The sequence below is a fragment of the Paramisgurnus dabryanus genome, chromosome 24 (assembly GCF_030506205.2).
Source record: "Paramisgurnus dabryanus chromosome 24, PD_genome_1.1, whole genome shotgun sequence".
Taxonomy (NCBI): Eukaryota; Metazoa; Chordata; class Actinopteri; order Cypriniformes; family Cobitidae; genus Paramisgurnus; species Paramisgurnus dabryanus.
In genome coordinates, this window is record NC_133360.1 from 14,928,732 (window position 1) to 14,948,483 (window position 19,752).

At 39.0% G+C, this 19,752-nt stretch overlaps 1 protein-coding gene across 1 annotated transcript; it reads left to right on the forward strand.

The window, feature by feature from the left end:
* Nucleotides 1–2,416: 2,416 nt before the first annotated feature.
* Nucleotides 2,417–19,514, forward strand: onecut3a (one cut homeobox 3a). Its single transcript, XM_065246560.2, has 2 exons — nucleotides 2,417–3,581; nucleotides 13,559–19,514. Exons 1-2 carry the CDS (start codon nucleotides 2,540–2,542, stop codon nucleotides 13,861–13,863), a joined length of 1,347 nt encoding a protein of 448 aa, XP_065102632.1. The 5' UTR covers nucleotides 2,417–2,539; the 3' UTR covers nucleotides 13,864–19,514.
* The last annotated feature ends 238 nt before the right edge of the window (nucleotides 19,515–19,752 follow it).

Genomic DNA, 19,752 nt, shown 5'->3' on the forward strand with positions numbered 1-19,752 from the left:
ATTTACTTTATTTATTTACATTAAGAAAAAAATACAATACCTGCTTGAATTTTGTCCTGTTCCAAATAGGCTACCACCAAGACAGTTTTATTCATTGATATTCAAAAATACTATACTGTAGCTCTGAATAAATTTCTTTGCACAACTTTACTCTCACATTGTGTATTTTTATAATTAAATCGGATAATTTATTAGTGATATAGCTATTTATTTATCATCTTTATTTCGTTTTTATATTTTTATTTCGTTTAACTTTATCAATAGCTGGTAAAGCATTGTATACAATGTAGATTCCTTCATTTTATTTATTTATTAATTTTAAGTATTTTTTTCATTATAGAAATGTCTTTACAATGTTTTCACTCAAAGCTAACGTATCAGGAGGAGCTGTTACAGTTCATCTCTACATTAAACCGCATTCAATTATCCTGTCATAGCAGAGCATGATTTTGTAAATAGCAAGGAACAAATCAATGCAATAATCAATTGTGGTTGTGTTCGGATATATGAGCCAGAAATATCTGAACCCTTTTTTGTCGTTTAGCCCAAACGGCCGCCACAACATTGTCGTGTCATTGACCTCTAGGTTCATTTCGATGTTTGTGATTAATATAAAATAACATATCTAATAAAAACATTTTTAAAGAATTGTTGTTTATTTTTCTAATACAAAACATTAATCGACACTTACAAAAGATTATATGCACAGTGCCATATCTTATCAAATTTGGAGTGACTGTGCAAGGCAACAGCAAAAGGTTGCATTTGTGGGCGCCCTGTCACGTGAAGATGAGTACTGCGTAGCGCGCATCCAGTGGGCCTAATTCATTTTCAATAACAGTGATTGCAAGGATCAATAAGCGAATAGCATTCCCAGTGGACAAGGTTGTGTTTGTAATGCCATTGTCCTTTTTATAATTACAGTAACAGTTTAATTTCCTAAATAATTTCTAATAATTTATTAAGAAGCTTAATGTGTTATGCTAAAGTTAGATAAATAAACTATATTGAATGTCGTTTTTTTGCTATTTGGTATTGGTTTAAGCCTAGTATTAATTGCAACGAAAAGATAACTACAACATTTAAGTGTTAAAAAGTAAGTGTCAGAAAATAAAAATAAAATTGACTAAAAGAGAGGTCAGTACACCTCTTTTTACGGTCAAAATTTTTGGTTGTTTTCTTTTATTTGACTGAATGGTTTTTATTTACTGGAAGCAATACATGTGGTCAAATAAGTGACTGGGCCTATGACGGTGTCATGATAAACCGGATTTTCTGAGCTATTTCCTTAAGAAAACAAATAAATTACATTTATGACCCGATGCATACTGAATGATCAATTTATTGATCGACGACTGAGTGCATTAATAATCGTCGTAAACCGGAACTGATAATCTAAAAAAGGCGGAGACAAGTGGAGACCAGCACTGTCAAATCAAGTTAAAGTACCGTCGAAAATTGACCGAGATGACGGTAAACCATTTGTTGAGAATAAATAAAAAAATTAGAAGGAAACTTTTTAAAGAAATACACAAAGACAAAAACATGAAAAATATTCACCTACCACTACCTTTGACTAATGTAAGTGCATTTTAGCCTAAAATGGGTGTGCTAATGACAGCTGAAAGATGTACCTTTTTTAATATTTCAGCTTCTTTCTATACCAGGATCTATTATCCAGGTTTACCATTTTAAAAAATTCTAAGTTCGGCTTGTGACGTACATGTTGTGAATAATGTTATTTATAATGTTATTTAAATTGCGGTATAACAGTGGCGATAATTATATTATCACGTACATTTCTGTCACAGCAGAAGCCCTGAAGTGCAAACAGCCTATTTGGCACATGTAATCAAATATTGTTAAAGGCTTAAGAGAAATATATGGTATGATTAATCATGTGATTTCAAAAGGAATCTGACTATCTTATCTACCTGGGGTTTGGGAAATCCATTAATATTTAACCATCAGGATGTCGCGCGCTGGCGCCAAGTTAGGCAACTTTATCAGGACTAGCCGATGAATCATGTCCATAAAGGAATCCCCAATAATTCACAACAACACCATATGTGTCAAAGTATGCAGATAGCAATTCCACCTTATACGAGTCAAAAACATTATTCTGTACAAAAGGACAAAACCTAAAAGCAAGGTGTCTCAGACAGTATTGTGACGTCAAGTATCTCACATTCTGCTTGAAACAGCGTGTGAGTGTACGGCGCGCGCCCGTGCACACAGGCACTCACATCTTAATATATTGCGCGGTCACGAGGCAGACACACTCACTCGCAGAGCTTCTACTGTCAGTAGTACGAGGCGCGCAAAGGCGATAGATACGAGCGTTTACGGGCACCAGGCGTACGTGCATGTGCGTGGAGGAATTGAAGCACAGTTCTGGATTGACTAACAGTGAAGATCTTGGGATCAATGGCGCGTGGCTTTGAGATCGTTTAAAATTTATTGGAAGGGAGAGTGTGAGAGAGAAAGGGAGAGTGTGACGGGGTGAGTGAGAGAGAGGGGGAAACAGTGTCTTTCAACAATGGAACTTACAATGGAAAACATTGGAAATCTTCACGGCGTGTCACACTCCCACCATCACACGGGCGACTTGATGAACTCTCCACACGCGCGACAGTCGGCGACTCATCGGAACTTGGTGTCGTCGCACGGGAGATCGGCTATGGTCTCCAGCATGGCCTCGATACTGGACGGAGCCGGGGAATACCGCACGGACCATTCGCTGTCCGGTCCTCTTCATCCTGCCATGTCCATGTCGTGCGATTCGAGCATGAGTCTGAGCAGCACTTACACCACGCTGACGCCGCTGCAGCACCACCTGCCTCCCATATCCAACGTCTCCGATAAATTTCACCATCACCCGCACGCCCATCATCACCCCGCGCATCAGCGTCTCGCCGCCGGGAACGTCAGCGGCAGCTTCACGCTGATGCGGGATGACCGGGGCCTCGCGTCCATGAGCAATCTATACGGCCATTACTCTAAAGACCTGTCCGGGATGGGACAGCCTTTATCACCTCTCTCCAACGGCCTGGGGTCTTTGCACAACTCTCAACAGACTCTGGGCGCCTACGGTCCCGGTGCACACCTCGGGAACGATAAAATGATTTCCACTGGAGGGTTTGAGTCTCACGCTGCGATGCTCGGCAGGGGTGAGGAGCATCTGACGCGGGGATTAGGAGGACACGGGCCGGGCATCATGTCCTCCCTCAACGGCATCCACCACCACGGCCACACGCACTCTCAGGGGAACGGGTCGGTACTGTCAGAGCGTGACAGACAGACAGCAGGAGGCGGAGGACAGGGAGGTGGGTCAGGCCAGGTGGAGGAGATCAACACCAAAGAGGTTGCTCAGCGAATAACCGCGGAGTTAAAAAGATACAGCATTCCGCAAGCGATCTTTGCCCAGAGGATCTTGTGTCGCTCTCAAGGAACTCTGTCTGATCTCCTGAGGAATCCGAAACCCTGGAGTAAACTAAAGTCAGGTCGGGAGACGTTCAGGAGGATGTGGAAATGGCTACAGGAACCAGAGTTCCAGCGCATGTCGGCCCTTAGGCTAGCAGGTGAGTGAAGGTGACCGAAGTCTCTGCGAGTAATTTTTACAGCCCAAAAGCAAATTAATTCTTATCGCCATGTGACAGGTGATATAGCCCCAGAGGCCTGACCAGAGTCAATCAAAACAATCACACAAAATCTATATCGATTGGATCTCCGTGAATTATCTTCAGCAGCTTACATAAACACATTGTACACTTGTAAAAGCGAAAGGCTACCATGACCTAAAACACTTTCGGTCTTTCTGAATGTTACAATTATTTTATTTCACGCAATACGATTTTTAGTTTGTCAGTTCTTTTTTTTTACTTCACAAAACCTTTTGAACAGACAGGTGGATGTTGAAGGTTCCTTATGGAACCATACAGCCTGTCAAAGTATATGTTTCAAAGCATAATTTTTAAGAATTTGTTTAATTAACAGAAGCACTATTCTTTAAAACACATAAAAGTTATTACTGATTAATTTTAAATGCTAAACTCATAGAGGGCATAAGAAATTTACATGGCAGACAAACAAAAAACCGTATCCTTTAAAGAACTAACAATGTTTTTAGGAGGGTACATTTAAAACAAAATATATAAAAAATGTAAGCAAATGATTACATTGTGCAGTTGGCTTATTACTTTAAGCAAAGAATATATCCACATACACCATGTTTGGCGTTTTCAAAAGCTGTTTTACATAGGCCCTTGAAAAAGGCCTAAGGGGTCAAGTTAAAGATGCAATATTTAACAGCCTTAAAAGTAAGGGCTCGCTTTTTCTGAAATTATTTAAATTATTTCTAAATAAAAAAGAAGAAAAACTTAATTAATAAGCATTATTTTCATTGGTATCAAATTTGTAATTTATTTCTAGAAATGCCAGATCTCAATTTTAATCTAAACTGAGAAGGTCTAGTCCTTCACGCAAGTGCAATTTTGACCTAAAAATCTGCGTATAACAGTGTAAATAAACAGTGATTGTTTTAAACGTTACCCTTGATAAGAGTTAGCACAGTCCTTTGACCGGTTCGAACCTATCGCCTCATGTCGTATTTCAGTTGTGGATTCAATTAACCAGGATATAGTGGCATATTTTAGTTCCGGTCAATGCCCAGTTGAAAAGCACTTAATGGAATGTAAATTGTTCCTTTGCGCATTTAAAGTGGTTCTGGTAAATAAAGATTTAAACGCTATTCAATTGTCTTCTTTAAGTGCCGTTGCTGTTAAAGCTAATTGGGCATCGGGATTTTTTATATCTTCCACACCCTATTAAAAGAGAGTTTCCCTGAACTCCTCAATGCCACAGGTAGCAACACTGAATGTAAAAACTTTTGTCCATAAAGCTCAATTTTAGCGTATGGCATAAAACATCACAACCCAGTGTTCACAATTTTTTATTTATTTATTACTTAAGTTCCTTTACATAAATTATTAACTTTAGGAACATTGTCATCGAACACTGGAACGTTTTATAACAGCTCAGGATATTATTCTAAAATACAGAATATTTTTAAAGGATAAAATATTGCAATATTCATTGAAATCACACTCCTGTAACACATTTACTAATTTCTAGTACATTAAACTGTCCTATAGTAATTTTATGAATTACTATAATTACTATAATATGCAAATGACACATGCATTTTTACTTAGTGCATTTAAATGAGCCATTAATGCACGCGCGCATGCAGAAGTTGGGGGTTGTGTTTCATAGAGAGTCTGGGAATACTCGTTCACTACATCAATCGATAAATTCAAATTACTGTTCCAAATTCATCACAGTCGCAAAAATCAATGCCGTGGCACAGCTTGGCTAATGTGAAAATGCCCGTGTCTGTGGGATCATTTGGTATTGTTCTTCGAGGGCGCTGAACCGTTTTGGAAAGTAAGGCTTGTTCATGGTAGTTAAAAATACAATAATTTGATACAGTGCATGGATACAACCCGCTGACTTAGCGAATATTTCTTATGATTTTTTTTAGCTCACATGAGAAAAACAATTCTTGTTGTCAAAACTGTGAGTGTTATTGCAGAAAAAAAATATAATTGTTTTAAAAGCAAGTATAAAAAATGTTAGTATCTGACAATAATTCTGAATGCAATCCTCGAAAATTACGCAATGCAGGCGACTGGCAGGTTACATTTGGAGGGACGTTTAAAGATTGCATCAACGATGAAAAACAATTCGTTTCAGCATCTGTGCTGTATTCCACACTCCATCTCAATGTATTTGGTCCAATCAATACAGCGATCGATAAAGATAGCCAGTACATCTATCAATTATACCGGCTCAGCACTCTCACCCATTGGACCTTGGATTTACCTACTGTTTTGATCGGAAGGAGGTACATTTCACCATGTATCTTATGTGGGCACACTTGTAGTCATTTGAGCGTGAGAAAAAAGGGCAACGTTGTAATAAAGTCCGCCTGTATTTCTATACGCATTGCACCACTAAGAGCCAATTTGTTTTATATAAAACTTAAACATGGACCAAATTTAATTTTAAGCTCTACCACCCTGTATTCACCAGATGAATATTAGTCTAAACGTGGACAACTGACATGCAATCAAGTGTAACCTTCATTCTTTCCCACTTGAGTTTTTTCAAACATCTTTGTAAAAATAACTCTCCTGCATGAAAGTGAGCTCAATTAAACAGGGGCATTTTGATATCCCTATGCCCCTTGACACTTGTTAAGCGGTCCGCTTGTTTTTCTGTCAACATCATCATCAAAATGACTTCCAGTCTCGCCTCCAGTTTCCAACCCACGAGGATGGACTCAATTGATTTAGGATTAGGGAATCGAGGCATTTTCAGGGAGTCGGGTTTTGGTAGGCCGAGTAAATGATCGATGCTGCCCTTAATAATTGATAGAGCCAGAAGAGAGAATTAAGATGCGGTCACCTGTTTGGTAAACAAAAACATACAAGCTGTTTTTGCCCGTTTGATCGTTTCAGGTTGTTCGAAGAGAACCTTGTCGTATAAATAACAACCCTGTCCACGGTCTTGCACCATGCATCGTTGTGTCTGTTTAACAAAGCAGTGAATGTGTATTGATTTCCATTGCTGCATTTTATATTTCAATAGCTTGGGTTGTACCAAAAACTTTATTCTGATTTGTCCGAATGCGTCATAATAGTCGTTTAAATCTAGGCTTTTCCCTTCAGTTCCCTTGAATTTTTAACATGTTATTATCTTGTTAAAGCTGGTGTTGGTGTTATTGGATATTACCTCTGGTAGATGAAGGCTACATGTACAGATTAATAGTGCAACTATTCTCACATAATCCTTCAGCACTAGCAAACTGTTTTGTTGCTACTGTACAGTAAAGGCAGAGATGGGAATATGTAAGCCCAGAAGTAATTCATTACACACTTTTAAACAACCTCTCTCACCTGTTTTTGAATAATTGCTGACTGGGTCGCCGATATAGGCGCCACCTATCGGTTCTGACATTGTTGCTTCATAATGCGTGCAGTAGTCTCCGCGAGCTAAGATTTTCATGATCAATCTCTGTGCTCGCCCGCCAAAATGGATCAATAAAAGAGAGTGACCTTTAAATCAAATTGCTAAGAGACCGTGCTGCCTAGAAGGAGAGCATCAAAGGGTTAAATTGCATTGCGTCACCACCAAAATCTACGGGGTGGGCTGTTTATATATATTTTTTTCAGAAACTGATATTATATAACAACGCCCCCAACTTGCTTGAGTCATAGCGCAAGGCATTTGGACATGTAGTAAATTTACTTTGTCTCACTTATCTTACTATAGTAACCTAAAAGCTAAACATTAGGCTACTCTTCATACACTAAAATATCAGAGACCAACCCACAAGGCAAATGTGTTTATTTTTTAGCACAATTTAATATTTTTTATTCATATAATTAAAATATAAATACAAATTTAAACATTTTTTCTTGGGCATTATAATGAAAAGTAATGATTGAACATCTCCTATTCTTAATCTAGAATTTGACATTTAACGTTAACACGAAACAGAGCCTAATACATTTAAAGCGTGTAATAGAATTTAAATGAATAAAAAAATACGTTGATATAAGATACCATTTTACCCTTTGCGTCATCATCCTTTTGCGTAAAATATGACGTTATATTTGCCTTCGCAATTTGCAAATCATTACGTAATATTTCACAACAGTTTAGTACAGCAAACATTCATTATTAACTTTACAAACCTTCAAAAGCATGTCAATTAACCAATGTGGTTAAAATCACATTCACTCAAGAGGTTGCAGAGACAGATAAGTCTTTTTTGAAACACGTTGTGCCTCATGGGTCATCTAACGGAGGAGTGACCCTATTGCTGTTCAATTACAGACGCATTGTGTCCACAAAAATAGTTGCTGTAGTTGTGTTGGAACGGCAGTAAAATATAGAGTAAAAATGCTTAGGGATGTTGAGGCCTTTTGAGAGTGATAGTTGTAGTAAGATCTTCAAAGTTAGTTGCCCTTTCGCAACGACTTTCCAACCCACGCACAAAATGAATCCCATTGATTAATCCAGTGGTATTTTCAGAGGTTTTAAATGTACTGTGAAGAAATTGTGCAGGGTATTAGGTCCATTGGCCCTTTAGCCTTTTAAAACTCACTTCACTGTAATTGCAGGTCAAGTAGTCTTCAGGCCTATCGAGACTTGAGTTTGGCTGTAGAACGGATATTTAACAAACACAATGTGATTAGATGTTTCAATTACTAATGTCAACACGACTGTCATTTTATGTTTAACAATAACCCCGAAATAAATTATATAAAATATATTTAAGAAATGTTCCTTAAATTCATAAAGTTTTAAACACCAAAACAGTAGCAAGAACTTGTCATAGCCCACAGGTTCCCTGTACCTCGCCCACCAATCCTCTACAGCTACCTCAGCAGAATTAGCTCCTGTCAAAACATCGACCTTTGAGACGATTAGCACCAAGTCACGCTGATAAAAACGGCGGACATCCAATAAATCAAATCTGAGAGAAAGATAAAATCAATCTGTGATAAGTCCTGAAGAAATGGTAGTCCAGCAGTGGGTTGTTTAACTTTGAAAAGTCATCTGCTCATTGAGTCAGACCACCTGATAGAAAGAGTTGGAAAGGGTGGACAAAGGTGTAACCCCATATATACAAAATAGTCCATTACATACCAAGCCTCACCTCACCTACATCACACCAAACCCTTGTTATTTAGGCTACACAGCTTAACACATACATTTTGAATGGACGACTATGGCATTAGACGCTGCTGAGACACGTTTCATAATTTGAATCCTTTTTGTAGGCCTAATGCATTGGCTCAATTTTACACGAACACGTTGCAGCTAACTCAATTATACGCAAACTATATCATACATATTAGGCTACATATAAACAAAATAAATACAGGTTAGTTTTCACCTCATTTTTGCCATAATGTTTTTATTTAGACATGACGAACTACCAAGCTATAAAAACAAACGGTGCTATATAGCACCAAAAGTGGTTCTTTGCTCGTAACCATAGAAGAACCGTTTTAGTGCCATATAGCACCGGTGAAGCACCTGTGTAGAACCATATAGTGCTATGTAGAACCAAATGTGGTGCTATAGTGGTGCTATATGGCCCCTATATGGTTCTACACAGGTGCTTCACCGGTGCTATATGGCACTAAAAACGGTTCTTCTATGGTTACGATCCAAAGCAACAGTTTTGGTGCTATATAGCACCGTTTGTTTTTTTAGAGTGTAGGATGCACTGATGCTATACATAGACGTAGGCTATATCGTACACGCACGCAAAACACACCCCATCTGAATTTAATAAAAATCAAATAGCAACGATGTTAATACAAGGGCCAACTTCATGACACACTGACTTTTTAACCATCGTCGGATAGGCCTCTACGGGAGCCGCTTCGCTCCCAATTTCAGCTCTCTGCGCATCGATCCGAGCAGACTGGTCGGCTGAGCGGCGCGGCCAGTCATCGATCTCTCCACTCCCCCGGTCCTCCCACTTGAAATCCAAGAGAGCGCGCATGCACCTCCAGTTTTCACGTGAGAGACAGATTTATTTATTTATTAATTTATTTATACTTTGTGAAGCAAGTGAAGTCAAGAGCCTTTGGACATAATCCTTGGAGTGCTGTTATTATAGCTCCAATTAACTGTCATGATGAACCCAAGTTTAACCCTCGAATTAAGGACTTGCCATGGGCCTACACGCCTTCCAGCGAATACAAATGTGGTAAACTTCAAACGTTTATGGTTTCTTTTGATGAATAGTATAGGCTATGTGTATCCTGTATGTACTGTATCCTGCGTTATCAATAATTTATCGTATTGCAACGATTTCTATAGGCTTTGAAGACATAAATAACCATCTGAAAGCTTTAGAATAGATGGACGGACTCTAGTCTAACCTTTACTGTAGTAGTATTATTTTTGTTTGTACAGTTTATTTGTAACAATTTATAAAGACAGCACATATTTTTTGTTTTGGTAACACCCTGCCAGGATTCATGGCTAATTATTTGCCATAATTTCCTGGTTCCAATAACGGATTTGGTTAACTGCCTGGGCTGTTATTTCAAATTACCTGCACATTAGCATACTGATCTTTCTTTATTGCATTACACAAAATTTAGTCGAGTATTTAGAGACAGGGAGCCCCGAGCACAATTTGGTTTATAAGAAGAGCTTTACCAATTAACAGCACATAACCGTCCAAGTCCATTATTAAAAGAAAGACAGAAATAAAGAAAGTAAAACAAAAGCAGTCTTTTCTCGCACAATAAACTACGTTAGGTGATGTAGTCTGTAGTGCGAGGGAATTTATATATTTTACATATTTCAATATAGCAACTTTTAGATTAGTATATTAATGATATTTTAAATAGAAATTTTGATAGACACAAAATAGACAAAAACAAAAAAACAGATAAAATAAAATAACATGCTTGCCATTATTCTCTTACATGTCAGTATTTTCCGTATAAGCCTTTGAACTAAAACTAATAAGACCAAATTCTTATATTTTATTTTCTTGAGAAATTTTAGGTGTATAAAGATGCTGCTGGTGAAAGACCCGATTCCGAATAACTAAACATATAGGCCGCGCATATACAGTAGGTTTTCTCGACGTTTGGAGCCGTATGATGATTTTTTTCAGTCATTATTTAGAATCAAATTGCAGTGTGTTCTCATTCCCCACAATGCACGGCACACACGGCGCTATTAAATTTGTATTATTTCGAATTTAGAATCCGCGTCCCATTGGCGTGCCATAGTTTCTGCCTCATTACCAGAACAATTTTCATGGAGCTATAATTAATTAGATGAGATGAAATTCAAAAACGAATTATTTACGGATTTATCGACCAGGTATTGAACACCACAGGACAGGGCCTACCCCTCTATCCTTGATGTTTTGCAAGTCAAGTTATAAGCTGCTCGAGAACAAGGGAACAATCTATGTTTCTCTGTTCTAAAGAGTAAACGATTGTGTGTACATTACGGGATGTATTGTACAGCTTTAAAACACCCCTGATATTTAAATACAGTAAAATTATAATTTATATATTGCCGTTCAAAATTTTACGTAGGCTACCAATTACAAAAGAGGCACAACATCTAACGCTTATTAGGAACGGCAGACCAAGGCTTGCCAACATATATTATAGGTAACATTAAAATATAGCTATATTTGACGAATGTCAGTAGTATAATATTTACTACCATGCGCTATACTGGTTGATACCAAATGAGACAAATTACAGCTGATTGTGTCTTGCACTTTTAATATCCCTACCATCGAGGAAAGGAAAAAAAACGAGCGCCCAGTTTTATTTATAATTTGCAAAACCGATTAAACGTGTTATATCGAGCACACCGTGTCATCGTTCCCCTCAAAATGCTTTAATTCATCTTTATATCAGGCATTGGCATATTTGTTTTCTTACTATGTGTGTGCATCCCGGCTCACTGTAGCTCTAAAGTCTGCAGCCATCGATTTTTTTCCTTTTCTACGCGGAGCTTGGTTCAGTAATCAGGGCCCCATCCCCTACCGATCGATCAATATCGATTACAAAATCTTACGCCTGTAAGCCGTTTACACTAGGGAATAGCGTCAGCGACACCTGCCGGTAGACAGATGTTATAACACAGAAATCAGTACTTGTGGCCTCGCACCAAAAACAAACCATAAAGGTAACTGCTTAGAAAACTTTGAGAACAGCACAGTCCACAGCACAACTCTAATAATACAGTGGAACGATATAGTTACGATATCGATCACTTTTAGAGGTTTTTTTTTAGCAAATGACAAATAAACACTGACAGTTGAAAAGTCAAAATCCATTGTGAATAAAAGTGCCCACGCATTTATATAACAAATCTGCAGCGCGCGACCCTAGAATAAAAGTAATGACGAACGATAACGCGGACGCAATAAGTTAGGCTATAGTTATCTTTACAGTTACCATTCTGGAAAATAGTTTGCCCTCCATAGGGATAAAAAAGAAACGCATCTTAACTAGGCGAACAGTCGCACTGAAAGATAGCCTACGATAAATTCGCTGAGGTTCGCGGTTTCAAGCAGACGACTGATTACAATTTAACAGGCTTTAAAGCTTCATCATTCTCTTTGGACCCATCGCACAACTTTATGCGATTGAAGTAATGTTATGCGAAAACAAATATTATAGTCGCGTTAAGGGAGTGTCAACGTTTAAGCTTTAAGTGCAGAATGCGTTTAATGGCATTGCGCGTGTGCGCGCAGGCTAACGCAGAGTGCGGCTGATGCAGAATGTGAATATGATGGATGCGGTCCAGGCAGTTAGACGCCTGTAGTAAACAGATTTGACTGCGAGAGGTGATGTGATCAATGGGACTCAGCTCGGTGTAATTAGATACAAGGCACCACAGTTTGGCTCCAGTCACTCCATATCTGCAACCCAGACAGACCCAACTCAAAGAAGAGTTGCTTTCAGTAGCAGCCTATTGAGGGGATAGAGGTTTTAAATGAATGACCCATTCAGAAAGAACACAAGCTAACTGCACAGATGGAAAAAATAAATCAATTAGATAGCATAATATTTAAGAAATAATAACAGTGTTTCCTAAGGCATTAATGTGATTTGTGCACACTGTAAGTCACTTTAGTAATAAAGTACCTGCTGAAACAAACATCAGCAGATTGTTTATTCACATAATAAAATGATTTGCACTTGCGAGCTGTAAATGAGCTAAAATAAGTCTTGGCTTACTCATATTTCCCAACACAACCGTGCAGCACCCAGAGTGTTTACTGCCCTCAAGTAGGCAGACAGACTTCTCTATGTGTTGCCAGGACAGAAACACACAGGGAGGCGGGTTCAGTTTTAAAATACCCTGCATCTCTCAGGTCTGTGCCCTCCAGTGGCCTCCGTTTGAAGTCGCAGACTGTAAGACCTGCTGGAGGGGCGTTCAGACCCGAATGTCTCCGTGGACGACCCTACCTCCAAAAACAGAAGCATGCACACTAAAATAGGATGAGTCAATATCCCTTTGTCTCCTTCTTTCTTTTTCTTTCTCTTTTTCTTTCTTTCTTTCTTTCCTTCCTTCCTTCACTTTCTTTCTTTCCTTTCTTGCTTTCTTTTTCTTACACACACAAAGGCTCATACATTTATATACTAGTCACTCACTCTCCTACTGTGAGTCCAAACTGCATTAATATTGAATCAAACAGTGGTGTCTCCAACGACCAGTCTGAGGTGCTCACCACTGCCCGCCCTGTCTGCTCTCTTTAAAGGGATGATTTTTGACCTCTGGGGAGATAGAATGGATTTGTCTTAAATCACTATTAATCCACAGGCAAACAACAGAGTCTGAAATTTTCTGTTCCGTGCAAAGCTTCTCATGTGTGGAATTTGCTTTCAAATAGGTCATTTCAGTATGTAAAGTAAACATGAAGCTAATGAATCTCTTCTTCATCACCTTTCTACTTGTCTTTCTTCATCCCCTCTTCCCACAGCCTGCAAGCGTAAGGAACAGGAGCAGCACAAAGAACGGAATCTGGTACCCAAGAAGCAGCGCCTGGTTTTCACAGACCTGCAGCGGCGCACGCTCATTGCCATCTTCAAGGAGAACAAGCGGCCCTCGAAAGAAATGCAGATGACCATCTCACAGCAGCTGGGCCTGGAACTTAGCACCGTCAGCAATTTCTTCATGAACGCCCGGCGCCGCTGCGTCGACCGTTGGCACGAGGAACATCATCACGGACACGGAGCCAGTCCGGGTCAGCCTGGCACCTCCGCCACCACTTTCTCCAAGGCTTAAGTCGAAAACCCCTTTCCCCCTGGGTGCCGGACGATTTTAGGTCTGCGGTTACCCGTCGCGTGCCAATCAATCCCACCGCTGCCGCTAATGGCAACGTTTTACATAAATGCAACTTTTTTTGGGACTGTTATAAACCAAACCAAAACTCCACATGGAAAGCACCTATTAGTCCACACTACGCAAAGGCAACTATTCACATAAACCAAAAAACCCTGTGGTGGTCCGGCTTTAGTCTTTTTGTTCTCTTTACTGTGTAATCACGTGGTCGACAACAAATGAGCTCTTTCGTAGCTCGCAGCACACAAGGCTTGTTACTCAAACAATGTTGTCAAAGAAAGCCACCACCTGTATCATCACTCTCTGCCCACAGTGGCACAATTCCCTAATGGCCAGCTGTTTCACGGAGACTCTCAGATCATATGCTAAGCTAATGAATTGAGAGACTAATCGATACAGAGAGAAAAGCGAAGGATGTTGACCTCTACTGAAGGTGAAATGGAACGAGCTCCTTCAACAAGGACTCTCACGTTCGCCCGGCACGGCTCTCCATTTGGTTTATTTTGCACAGATGTAAATGGAGGCCTGTCCGGCAGACGGCGTTTTACTGCACTTCGGTTAACGCATGTTATCTGAGCAACGAACGGAACACGTGAGCCAGATTGTCTCAATCTACAATCAGCACATCGCAACCAAAGCATCCATAATGCAACTAGCGTATCGGTCAACTGCCATCCAGGTTATTTTGAACTGGGGGCAAAATACTGGACCACTTCCAGCAATGGTGCACTGACATTCTGATTTTGGAAGATTGCGACCTGTGACATTTCAACTACAGAGTATTTTTCATTCCGTATAATCACAATAGGCCAAAGGTCAAGAAAGCTTAGGGTACAGCCAAACACAACGAAAGGCACATTTTAAACACGTACGGAAATATTTGTTACTTCCTAAATCCTACTGACAAATCAAACGTTTGGTTTATCCTGCAACGTGAAAACTCAGTCCAAAATGTTACATAAAATCTAGTGCCAATAATGTTTGCCTTAATATAAAATAAGAGTTCACACACCTTCAGCCAGAATCCAACCCCCCCACCCAAACTGGCATTATGTGCCATAGCAACCAACAATCATCTTTTAAATAAATCTGAATCTTTTTTTGATACAAAAAAAGAATAATCAATGCTTTAAAATATTTAGCAAATCAATGGCAAAAAAATAGAAACATACGCAACAGGAACAGCTAAACAAGCTCACTATAATTTATATTGATCTACTGCATCTTAATTTCCCATTCTTCCCTTTATCTATCTTCCACTTGCTATTTCTTCATAATATTAAAGCGGGTAATTGGTACAAAATATTTCTATTTCTTATTAAACTTGTGATCTGTTGTGCATATGTAAGGCACCTTGTCGATCATTTGGAAAATTCATAAAAAAAAGAGAGAGACTTTCTTAAAGAACAGGAAAACTAGGAAAGACTGCAGATGGACGTGGAACATCTCTGCATTGCATGTGAACTAACACAGGTCATCACAAAAGGAACTTTCATGAAAGATGGAAAGGCTGTGAGGAGATACTGCTCACTCTCTGTTGGAGAGACAACAAAACCAGAATTCCACCCAAGAATCCTCGAAGAAACCCTGCCAAAATGGGTGTGAATCAAGGGCACAACCTTACCTCCGTAGGGAGATGTTCAAAATCAAAGAGGAGTTTTATTTAGCAATGCAACAGTAGCAATTCTGGAAATGTTGCAGGACTTGCTAAACCGATACGAGTGGGCATTGTTAGTACAGCCAGATTGTGAGCTCTATGCTTTGAGCATTGAGAGAAGACATCAGATTTGTGCTACACAAATCTAAATGTACATTAGCTGATAAAAAAACGACCTTTTGTTTGTAGTGAGAACCAGTGTGGCTACCTCACTGAGCTGGGTGGTTTGTGTAACGGCCACTGATACCAAAGATTCTTTGTCCTGCCAGTCCTGTGCTGCTAAAGGGAGAGACGTACACCAAATACCATAAACCTGAAAAACCAAAGCTGTTACGGATGCAAACATAGAAACTAATGGATGTTAAGCGTAGGTTAACACACACACTCACAGTGCAGTCAGACTGCAAAGCGCTGCACGGAGGGATGCGGCTGCAATGCAGATTGAGTTGAGTGCCTTTATTCTTCAACAACGGGTGGGACTGCTCTGGAGTTAAAACACACACGCAGAAGCACATGCATACAGTTATACACACACATTACACACACATATACAGCATGTAGGCGTAATTACTTGGAAACGGGGTGAGTACTGTTGGAGTTTACTTTGTTTTGATATGAACTGATTTTAAGCACTTTACAATGGCCAAATTTATTTATAGTTTTTCATTAGCATTTACTGATATTGCCACTTAAATTATTTGTGTGCAGAGTACTTAAACTATTTATCTGTGAAAAAAATTTGCATTCAGCTCATCTTCTTATTTGTAAAAGAGGTAAAAATGCCAAATGTTTTAATGGTAGTGTAGAGTTACTGACGTTATAGACAATTTCATTGGACGCACGCAGCCACGATTACATGCCTGGCCAAAGTTAACTTCCGGTCTCCATTTATTGTTTATCTGTCTGGCTAGTTGCTAAACTGACCTCTGGAACAGAACCATGTTGAAAATAAAAACGTTTTGGTTTCCAAAAGACCGAGCGTGAATCAATACTGTGCGAAGAGAGGTTTGGCCAGACTAGAATTCAAGGATCTGTAGCTAACATTGTATACAATAATTTTACACAGTAACGTTAGCTAAGTGTAGTAGTTGCTACGCTTGAGCTATGATTTGAACTAAGTTAATCTACTTAGGTTATTTATTTGGCTTGTTATCAGAAATGATCTACTCTAGAAGGACTCGATTCTTTGCGGATGTCTACAGGAAGTTAAGTTTGGGCCACAAAAGCCATTTGTTTATGTTGTTGCTGCTCTATACTTACACCCTGATTCCAACTCTATACGTCTCAATGCTGTACCCACAAATACGGTCTACCTTCCTGGGCAAGGTCTAATTTAATCAAAGTTATATCCTAAATCAACCTCCTGCCTGTTTGATTGGTCACATGGGGTTTTAATTTGGCCAATGTGGTCACATTAGGTTGGCCCTAATTAGCAGGACATTTTGCTTTATCTATAATTAACATTCTACATTGATTTAGGTATGGATCAATGGTATAGGATATAAGGACCAGGTTTAAGGATGGTCCATTTTTTCGACAGTTCGGTCAAAGATATAAGCAGCTGAAAGTGATTTAAGGGAAGAGGCCAATTTGGATGACTCGTTGGACCATTTCCCTCTAAGTTTCTCCCAATGGAAGCTACAAGGACTTGGCAGGCAGATGTTGACAATTGATTCTGAAATACCTCAAATGTTTTGTGTAAAGTTTATGTAATTTAGATTAAACTAATGCTAATTACAATGAGTACACTAACACTACTAAGACTAATAATAGTTAGTTTTTGAACTTGTGACTTGAAGCTTTATACTGTTAACTTGTGTTTTTGTTGTTGTGGTTTGGTTCACTCATTTGCCAGTTTGTTTTATTATTATTATTATTACATATTATTTTGATCTATGGTGGTACACAATTCTTTGTAAAAGAAAGACGTTTGAATGTTTTTAATTGAACAGACGTGGTGTGAAGATAAAGTCTAAATAGGAAAAAAAACAACAATAGAAAATTGAAAAGTGGATAAAAAGAGAGAAAATCAAAGCTATCGATTATTTCTGATATGTGCGTTTGGATTTGAATGATTAGAAACCAAATCAAGCTTTTTCTAATCATTTGGCATTCAGCATTATTTAAATTTGGTCTTTTTTCCTCCTTTTAATTTTTTTGTTTTCGTTTATCATCTTTTAAAACTGACTCTTGATTGTGTTAAGTGCTCCTAGCATTAATTTAAAAAGATAAAAACAAACTCCGCCCATTTAAAGTGGCGGAAACACTTTTTCTGCATGATTATTGTATACTGTATAGAGTAAACCTGGATCGACCTGGACATTGGTGGGAGCAAATAGGATGAACAGACCCTGGGGAGGATGGAAAAGGGTGGGAAGGGTTAGGGTGATTAAGATTCGGACGTTGGAGGGGTCTCTGTTTTGTAGTTTTCAGTCACTGTTGTTTTTCACTGGTTGTGTGCATGTATCGTTGGAACCCTCCTTGTATTTCTTTTATGTATATAACTTCTTTATAGTGGAGCATGACCGTGTATCCTGGGCGAGCTAAACTTGGTCATGGACCCGACGTACACGTATGCTCTTCTGAAATGTAATCTTGTGTGCATTTGTTTACATGTGGCGTGTCTCTCGATTTGGGTTGCACACCGATTCATGCAAAACTGGAAATCTTTCGCAACGGACCCCTCCAACCAGAAATTATCTCACATCGACTGTAAAACAGCATCATGCACATCATGTTTCTCTTGGGGTCTGTCTGCAGATCCAATCCCCCCAGTCACACTGTGCTCTTCCTCTTCTGTTACCTGTCAATCAATCAGAACCAAGTGTCTTTGTGATGGTAGAAGACAATCAGTTTTAAAACATGGAGAAAAATGGTAGAGATAAGACAGGCTTGGAGGAGAAGATGAGGAAGGATGAAGGAAAGAGGCTCTTGGTGGTTTTGATAGGTGACCACTGCCCTATTAAGCATGCTGTGGTGCTCGAGGTGTACAACATTAGCAAACTAGCATACTAGGATAGTAATTTAAAACTCGAAGAAGCAAGAATTCCAGCGTCTATTTCTGACGGGGCAATTTAGCATCATGATGCTAACACTAAAGATTGCTTCTGTATTTAGCTACATCGTTCTCTCACCTGCTCCCACACTGCCAATTGAAATGAATGAGCTAGCACACAGGTGCACTAGCATCGCTCTCAAATAACCACAAACCAGTCAATACAGGGCTGCTGAGGCGGGTGGTGTTCGCACAGAGATCTATGCAAAAAAGAAAAGGTCTTTACCTCAAATCTTAATCGATGCTGCTGGTTCAGGCTTCGTTCAAGTTCCTTGGTCAGCCAGCATTTGTAGTATAGGTTGCCTGCACCTATTACAGACTAGGAAAACATCTCTTGTTGTGTACCTGCAAATGTATTGAAGAAGATTAAAAGAGAAAGTTTATACCGAAAGACAGAAGGCAGGGAATGAGTGTGCAAAACAAGTTTTTTCACACAAACTCTACTAAAGAGCACATCTACCCGAGCAAAAGATTGATCAGAGGATAAAGACAATCCAACCAATCAGTACATTTCCAAAGCTGTTGATTTTCCTAGTATTGGCTGGCTGTATTTGATGCTTAAGGCAAGGATTTCTGACACACTAGAGGATAATAATTTTTAAGAGCATCCACACAGTGTCAAGACTGCCCTGAAATGGTAATACAAATAATGTGAAATGAGAAACTACACGCTTATGCTCGGAATCACACAAAAATTAACCAAACACGCGCACACAAACTTGTTCTCAGGCAGCTGTTTTGGTTTAAGGGCGCGTCATAGAGAGCCTCTTTCCTCCTCCTGTCCAACAGGGGGCGCCAGAGAGCCTGTGAAGCACTTTTCATTTAGTGCTAGTGGAGACTAATCGGAGTACTAACTGTTACAGAAAAAAGTTTAAAAAAGGCAAAATGGGTAAAAAATTGCGTGTTTTGAAATAAAATAAAACCATTGTTGAACACTTTCATGCTGCTGTCTGTTTATTTATCAGTATTAATCTCACTGGAAATACATTATTTTATTTATGCAATTTAAATATGAAGAGATCGTTGCAAAACGAGATAACTTTTTGTGCAATCCAATTAAAATCAATTCAACTGCAGTTGGTTTGTTTTGATTTAAAACTTCATAACTTCATACAGCTAA